Source organism: Larimichthys crocea, chromosome XII (genome assembly GCF_000972845.2).
Source record: "Larimichthys crocea isolate SSNF chromosome XII, L_crocea_2.0, whole genome shotgun sequence".
Lineage (NCBI taxonomy): Eukaryota > Metazoa > Chordata > Actinopteri > Sciaenidae > Larimichthys > Larimichthys crocea.
In genome coordinates this window covers 29,592,305-29,600,939 of record NC_040022.1, presented here as the reverse complement: position 1 = coordinate 29,600,939, position 8,635 = coordinate 29,592,305, and the positions used below count along the sequence as shown (strand labels likewise).

Sequence of the window (8,635 nt, the reverse complement as noted above, 5' to 3'; positions counted from 1 at the left end):
TTGTCGAGAGCCTTTTGATTTTAGATCACATTGTTCTAACATGGCATATTTATCTTAATGACACAAATAAAACTGGACTTATCTAGAATTATTCCAACACACGGCACTGACTGAAAGACTCACACAAGGCAGGCGTGGTCATAAATATAATATGTAAATAAATATTTGCCTGGGCCTTCCTCTAGGCCTCATCATCATCATCCTCTTGTGGATTTATGTTGATTAGCTGAACTGTATTCAGTCTCTGTACTGGGACAGCATTGTGGACGCATACTGGGACTAATGCTTGGCTTACTCCCAAAACTTAAAATTATTTAAGAAATACATGAAAATTTGATAGTTATGATTAGGACTGAGGTTGGTCAAAAGATTTAATGCAGTAAAAGTGAAAAAAAATATTCACATATAATATTTTTATAGCACTTTTTAGAAAAAAAACCATTTTTTGGCACCAATAGATCGCTCGCACTCATTTTTTAAAATAAACTGACACTGCTCAAAAAATAATAATGCATTCAAATCAATGTTGTTGTCAATTATTGACATATCCAAGGGTCTAATAGTCCTCCCTAAAAAAATTACAGTTTGCACTTAGTGTATAGAGAATTCTCAAATGTTGTGCTTTTTTATCATGTGGTTCCCAAAATTACATTAAAGGGTCAAAATTATTCAAGAAATACATGAAAATTTGATAGTTATGATTAGGACTGAGGTTGGTCAAAAGATTTAATGCAAAAGAATATTCATATATAATATTTTTATAGCACTTTTTAGAAAAAAAACATTTTTTGCACCAATAGATCGCTCGCACAAACTTTTTTTTAGGGTTAGTGCAGATTTAATTTCATGCACGGATTTGCAGCTCGGTTTGACCGTGCTGTGAGTTTTATTTTGGGGGAACTTTGACCGGATGTGTGGCCCTTTCGGATCCAGCTTGACGCTCGTGTAGAGGCGGTGCAGGGAGACTTGAGGCCGCCAGGAAAGACTCTGCATTTCAAGGAATACAGCCTGAGATAATGCTGGATAATACCTGGATCACACACATGTTGGAGGGAGTGTCTGCAGGCTTCTCGGAGCGGGCTGTGTGTGTTTGCAGTCGGCTGATATCCGCTTCCTCACCCGCAGCCTCAGGACATCGGTAGCCGACTGCCCGGCTTGCTAGCCCGCAGTGCTTCCACTAAATCTCCGCTCCGGATTCACGGATCTTTTTTTTTTGTTTTTCTCTAACAGCATCAGACGGAACCGACCCGAGCATATGACGCCCGGTGTGCTCCCCTCAGACTGACGGTCTGACCTGCTTAGTCCTCTGAGTCTGACCGCTAGGACCGAGCTAGCATCCTCTGGAGTCGGATGGACACGCTCAGCATCCCCGCCCGGGTCGGAGCCTGCGCGGCTGCTGCTGCCGCTGCTGCACCGGAATGCTAACTACCGTGACTCCCAGCTGCTGCACACACCAGATGTAATGACCGCCCCGAGCTCGCACCGTGTCCGTGGCTGGCCGTGTCTGTCTCCAGCCTCGCGGATGACGCTCACGCAGGTACCGGCGGTTCAGAGCAAACAGCGGCGGCGCGGATACTCAGTGGCCGGGTAGAGCTGCTGCTGCTCGGGTAGAGCTGCTGCTGCTGCCGCTGCTGCTGCTGGAGGTTAGGGAGGCTAACAGCACATTCAAACCAAAATAAATAAAAAAACAAATGCCAACACAAATGGTATCCCATAAGGTTTTAGTCGCAATAATCTTATTGAACGTGTACATAGGTGTACAGTCGGTTTTCTACTTATTCGGCGGGGTCCTTCTCACCGTCCTGTTTGCTATGGCGTTTTTAAATGGACCCCGGCTGCTGGACTGGGCGAACTCACCTCCACACCTGCAGTTCAACAAGTACGTCCTGACGGGATACCGGCCCATCTCCTCCGTGCAGGACTGCATCAGGAGCCTGTTTTACCTGCACAATGAGCTGGGGAACATTTACACTCACGGTGAGTCGGTCACAGTGTTCATAACATGCTGTGTGGTGCAGGTGAGAAGTCTTTGCATTGTTACTTTAAAGCTCCACTCTGCATGGAATCCACAAAATGCATCATTACAATTGGGATTATTAAATATTATTTAGGCTATAAAACTTGTAGGTGATGTCTCCAGATGAAGATCCTCTCATGTGAGTGTTTGTCTGTGTAACAAGTACTTAATTACTCTGTACTTCTGTAAGTAAGTAAGTACTTAAGTTCACTCAGTCACTTTGAAACTTTCCACAATTTGCTGAATTTGCCGGCATAGAGAATCGCTTTTAAACCGATGAACAGTGTAAAATGTGTTGATTGTTAATTCTAAGCAGGCCTGCATGAGGCCACATTTATGGTGGCCCTGAAGTGCAAAACACAACAGCAAATTAAAGAACACAATAGCAAATCGAATAACACAACAGCAAATCAAATAACACAACAGCAAATCAAATAACACAACAGCAAATCGAATAACAACAGCAAATTCAAAAACACAATAGCAAATCGCATAACACAATAGCAAATCAACTAACACAACAGCAAATTCAAAACGGAAAGGGTAGGTACCCTCGGGTGACATGAATCGTCGCTGATTGGACTGGTGGTCCTTTGACCCGGAAAGACATGGCTTACATGTTTTCAAAATATGAGCGCTGTTAGTGACTTACGCACTGCTATTAAAGAATATTTTGATGCATGACATGGACATGACGTGCATCAAAATACCTACCCTTTCCGTTTTGAATTTGCTAATGTGTTTTTGAATTTGCTGTTGTGTTTTGCACTTCAGGGCCACCGTACACATTGGACCAGCTGTGTGTCAAGTTCAACTTTCTTTTCTTTTTTTTTCATCAGGTCCAATCTGTCACGGTTACACAACAATATGTCATTCTTTTAATAGGTTGGCACAAGCTGAAATGAATTGCAGTGATGTGTTAATCTGTGTAGCCAGAGGTGAGATTGATGGTGTCAGCTTGTTAGCGGTCTGTTTTCAGATGGTATGATTAGACACAGCAGCGCTCGCCATCCAAACAGACAGCGAGGTACATCTGTGACTTCAGAGAACCAGATCCTCTTTTTTTTGAAGGTCGTTATTTTGATTTCACTGAACGAACCGCTGATCGTCAGGGAAGTGGAACTGGAAGTCTTTCTCTTCTCCGGTGACGTCAACCTGAGCATGTGACCTCAAACGCACCTTTTAACGTCATCACCTTTTCTTAATCCAATGAGCTTTTTGTCCCGAGACGCAGAGCTGCAGCCGCTGAAGCTCGGCAACATTTGAAGCTACGTTTCACGAGCTGCTTCGTTTTGCATATCGACTCCAAACATCCTGCCCCGCAGCTCAGCTGTCAGACACTTGCTGCGGGCCGTCACAGGAGTTCCTGAGTGTGGCCGGTCGGCTCAGGACAAGTGGGGGTGGGTGTGTGTGTGTGGGGCGGAGATAACACACTTAAAATAGATGTGTTACAGTAGATGAGAGGCATCGCCTACATCACCTGGCTGGGACAAACGCCTTGACATTGGGAAAGGCAGAGTGAGCATAAAAAAAGGGGGGAAGGGAGTGCAATATGCGCGGCGTGGAGTGATAAATGATCATAACAACTGTACTGTATGTGGATCCGAATTCAAGGTCTGGATTTTGCTCACATAGCACTGAACGCCTCTCCCTTACCCCGTGCACAAATTGGACCCAACATAAGCAATATGGCCTTTTTTTTTTTTGCTGCATCAGAATAAGAGCTCAGCGGGGGGAGCCCTGTCTTTCCATCAGAGGCTAACACTGATACATTTGTGCCAATCATGTCGGTTTCTGCTCCGCTCCACATTATTCCTGCCGCACACTCAGCACTGTTGGAACCGCGACTCATTCATATACAGTCTGAGAAAACAAACACAGGCCTTCGAAAGTCCCGAGCTAGATAATCCATCACAACAAACATGACACCTTAATTTGGTCTTGTCAAAGTTTGGGTGTTGTCGTGGCACGCTTGAGCTCGTAGTTCTCAGAGCAGCGTGCACATTACCTCAGGCTTTGTTTTCTGTCAGTCAATAGAAACTTCCAACAGTGAATGAGCCTTTAAAAAATGTTGCTTTGCAAAATTTTTCTCTTCAAAAACGTGTAACTGCGTGCAGAGGATGATTACACCAGGACAGGACAGAGTAGGTCAGGTTTGTTTGCGAGCTTCATCTTTAATCACAGCTGAGATACAAAGCTCCATAACAACCCGCGCTGCCTCTTGTCTCTCCTCCCTGCCTCTCTCCCTCCAGGCATCCCTTTGGTTTGCTTCCTGGTGCTGCTGCCTCTCAACATTCCCTGGTCTCAGATCAGCGTCACGTGGTTGGGCGTGGTGCACTTCCTGGCTTGCCTGTCGCCCCAGCTGGGATCCGTGCTCTATCACCTCTTCATGAACCACGAGGGAGGGGAGCCGGTCTACCACACCCTCCTCAAACTCGACGTGTGTGGAATCTGCATGATCAACACATTGGGTAAGCCTTCTTACACGCCGCTCAGCAGATTTCGGGGGCCGTTATCATTTTTGCATTCATTGCTGCTCTGTTTACTTTGAGGGAGGAATTTTTTCCCCTCATTGATTGTCAATGATTTACCATGAAGTGCTGTGCTTGGAGGTGTAGCAGTATTGATCTGTCAGAGCAAATTTGACCACGGAGTCAATCGGCCAATCCAAGTTCTGAAATGATTATTGATCTGTTCATGCCGCCTGTATTAAAAATGACGCATGCAATATTTTGCATTTATTTAAGACTGTTCTGATGATAATACAATAATAATTATTAATCAGTGTTGTGATATGAGACACCGTACCATTTCCATATGTGTGACAGATGCGTAGTCAATGTTTGGCTCTGCCTGCTTGGCCATCATATCCACATTACTAATAATTCTTTCTTTAGGACAACATGAACCACCCCAAGCTTGGTTTAATCATGTTTTAGTCTGACTCTGGCACAAGAGAAAATATATCTTTAGATTATTAGCTTTGTCTCATTTGACAGGCAGTTGCTGACATTTTTTTTTGTGGTATATTTGCTTAAAAGAATGACTTAAAGGATTCTCTGTCAGCCGGCTAATGGAATAATCGACTAATTTGTCAGGTTTAGAGTTCCTTCAGTGGATTTAATGAATTTTTTCTGAATTTCAGCAATTTTCCTCCTGCTGCAAAGTTTTTTATTTTTATTATTAACAAAGTTTATACATCCGGAAAGCTTCGATTCGAGGAGGTTTCACACGACAGGAGTGGAGTGCTGTGCGTGACAGTGTTCACCTGCTAACCAAACGGTCTCTCGGTGGTTTGACCTCTTTGGTGTGGCTCGTGCTAGGTGTTGCATTTGTGTTCTAGCTGTGCAGCAGCTCTCCATCTCTACGCTGACTCTCTGTTGTGTTTTTTCCTGTCGCAGGGGCGCTGCCCATTGTCTACAGCACGTTGCTGTGCTACCCGTTCATCCGCACTGTGGCCCTGTTAGTCTACATCCTGCTGTCCAGCCACGCCATCTACTGTGCCGTCACGGCTCGGAGCAGCGTTCGCCGGCTGCGCTCCTTCGCCTGGCAGGCGCTGTTCCGCTTCTCCTTCTTCTTGCTGCGCTGGGTGGGCGTAGGCGGCGGCAGCCCCACCTCGCTACGCCACTTTCTTATGATGGACGCACTGGCCGTGCTGGGCGGGGTCATCAACATCGCACGCATCCCGGAGCGCTTCCGCCCGGGCCTCTTTGACTACTGGTGCAACAGCCACCAGATCATGCATGTACTGGTGGTGGGCTCCATCCTTTACCTGCACTGGGGTGTGCTAGACGACTTGCTGTGGATCAACAGCTACAACTGTCCCTCAGACTGACACCCCCTGCAGCCCCCGCCCCCTCACAAGGAACACTGGGATTGTAAGGTTAAAGGACCTCTGGGGGGGAGCGGGTGGTCGGGAGAGGGAAGGGGTACGAGGGGAAATCAGGGGGGAACTGATGCTGTGAGGTGAGACGAAATGTTGTCCGTGCACGTGTTCACCTCATGCGCTCAAACTCAGAATGTCCATATCTTCGTCCATCTTGGTACTTTGTGCAAACTGCAGGCAAAAGTATGTCAAGTAACACGCACAAGCATTTTGACTCTCACTTGCCATGAACATGGACGCACAGGTGAATACACACACACACACACACACACACACACACATGCAGCAGAATAGAAATATTTTAAATTTAACGACTGAACATTGAACACTATAAAGTCTTAAGTAAAGGCGTAAGTAAAGGGAAGCTGCTGAGTCTGAAGCCTTTACTTAATAACAGGTTTACTTGAGCATCAGTTGATGTGGTTGATGAAGACAGTCTGAGACTCGATGATATCACACGCTCAAGTCCTCTCAGATGTCACCGTTGCTACCTATGCAGCACATATCTCAGCTCATCCACATCCCATGTGCAACACACACTCAGACATGCTCACACTTATATTTTTATACTGCATGTACATGCACACTCGTAGAGTTCTCACCACGTCCAGCTGACTGACCTTTAGTAGACTGGTTGTTCTGTCCACGTTCTGCCTCTTTGTTTCGTGTTTGATTTGTCCTTAAGGTCACAAGGTGATGAGGAAATGAAGACGGGTGCGGGGGTTCATTCCTGAGAGCGTGTTGGCAGTGAGCTTCCTCTGGCTTTAGGTGGCTTCAGTGTTATCGGCTTTGTTTGCACCCTGAGCTCAGTGCCAACGAAATTCAGGCATTTTTAATCAGACAGCAAAGTGCACTCGTTTACAGTTTGTGTTGTCCGGTGGCATGACCGTTTGCCAAACCTTTGCTTACAGGAGTCCGTAAGCAAAGTGCTATTTATTTATTTATTTATTCTTGTTTATTTATGACAGCCTCCCGCTGTAAGGAAGATGCTTTCTCTTTATGGAAGGCGAGGAACTTTTTAAGTTATCTTTAAACGTTTATGCACGTTTGTTCTGTAGGAAAGCCGAGCAGGCACTCTTATGAGATGACAATGCAAGTTTTACACTGAAATGCCACCATGTGTACATTAGATTTTAATGTAGCGGCAAGATGCACTGAAATTTAAGTTGCCACTTTCCAACTGCCAACCTTTATGAACATGATTATTAGATATCTTTACACCATAACTCTGATTAAACAAACTCCAGATGAAGCGTATTAACACAATATGCACAAAGTACTGTAATGAAATACATATTGTTTATTCTGCTTTTTATAAAGTACTGTAATGAAATACATATTGTTTATTCTGCTTTTTATGTGCTCGTGTTTGTTTGTATTTCTGTCTGCTGCCCAAACACTTTACGTCACCGGCTGACAGATCAAGTTGGAGGTCAGAGAAAATCTTTTGTTTTAGTCAAACCGTGCGAGGATTAGCTCCTCATTTTCTCCCCATGCAGCGATTTTTGACTCCTCAGTCACACGGTAATATTGTCGGAAAAATATTTCTCTCTATGCATCGCAGTTCACATTCAACATTCACAACAAGCAGCCGGAAAAAAAGCAAAAACACACACACACACACACACACACACACACACACACACACACACACACACACACACAGGTACGTGACTTTAAACATGTGCAGACTTCTCCTGGAGACGTCTCTCATGTCAGTTTCTCTTGCACTTGAAAGTCGTGTTTGGATGTTTACTTGTACTCTGACCTTGATTTGGATGCTGTAAAGGGGTCAGTCATAATTGCAACAGAGTGAGGTACATTATTATTATTATTATTGCCACTTTTTACTTTGGCTCTGTAGCTGGTTATGTGTTTTTCCACAGAGCTTGACTTGCACTTTTTTTTTTTTTAACCTAAATAGAGGTTAGACTGAGTCTGAGTTGTGTGTTACTGAGCTGGCCTTGCCAAATAGGAATGAACCCCTGTTCCCTCTTGTCATGTACTGTATAAGTTCAGTCCTGTGTGGGTATTCATGATTGTTTTGCCACTGTTTTCCTCCGTGGTATTTCAGTTCCTGCTCTTGAGTAAAAGCGACTGTTGCTCTGTTCCCTCACGCTCAAGACTAGTGGCCGAAGTGCGACGTCTTTTTTTCCAGAGGCAGACTTTACTTTCTTAATGACATTGCACTTGTTTCTCATGCCAACTGTCACAGCCGCCCTCCGACTAGTTGCCAATCCTGTCAGCCCCGATTCATCTTGCCAAATTAGCAGCGTCTGAGGTGTAGCACATCCCATGCTTCCCGTGCTAACACTGACTCATAGGCGGAGAAGGGTTTCCCACAGTCTTTATCACGTACACTAGCCTGAGACTGCACCCCACCCCACCCCACCCTTAGCCTTGACAAAGAGTCAGACACTGTCTCACTCTGATACAGTGATTATTACCTACTATGACCGTGGTATGTAAAAGCTGAAACTAATGTATTTCTGGCCACTGAATGAAACTGAAAAAAAAATGCATGAAAGTAGCTGAAGTCTCATAGTGTTAGCTAATTGTTCATAGTAGCCATCCACAGCCTGAGTCACTTAGATGGAAATGATTGTGTGAGTAGTGTGGGGGTGGGAGGGCAAGTGGGTCTATACGGAGGGGAAGTGGGTTCACGACCACAGGAAGATGATTGATCAGATCAGAGGCAATACATCAAATGAACCGCACTGTTCATCGTTCTC

The 8,635-nt window shown here is 45.0% G+C and overlaps 1 protein-coding gene across 3 annotated transcripts; it reads left to right on the top strand.

Moving 5' to 3' along the window:
- The first annotated feature begins 466 nt into the window (after nucleotides 1-466).
- paqr4a (progestin and adipoQ receptor family member IVa) lies at nucleotides 467-7,216 on the top strand. 3 transcript variants are annotated; one of them, XM_027285609.1, is made up of 4 exons: nucleotides 467-1,138; nucleotides 1,231-1,977; nucleotides 4,270-4,488; nucleotides 5,419-7,216. In XM_027285609.1, exons 2-4 carry the CDS (start codon nucleotides 1,692-1,694, stop codon nucleotides 5,850-5,852), a joined length of 939 nt encoding a protein of 312 aa, XP_027141410.1. In that variant the 5' UTR covers nucleotides 467-1,138; nucleotides 1,231-1,691; the 3' UTR covers nucleotides 5,853-7,216. The 3 variants fall into 3 exon arrangements, with proteins under 3 accessions (XP_027141410.1, XP_027141411.1, XP_027141409.1); XM_027285610.1 differs by having other exon boundaries at nucleotides 470-1,643; nucleotides 1,756-1,977; XM_027285608.1 differs by having other exon boundaries at nucleotides 470-1,977.
- Nucleotides 7,217-8,635: the final 1,419 nt, after the last annotated feature.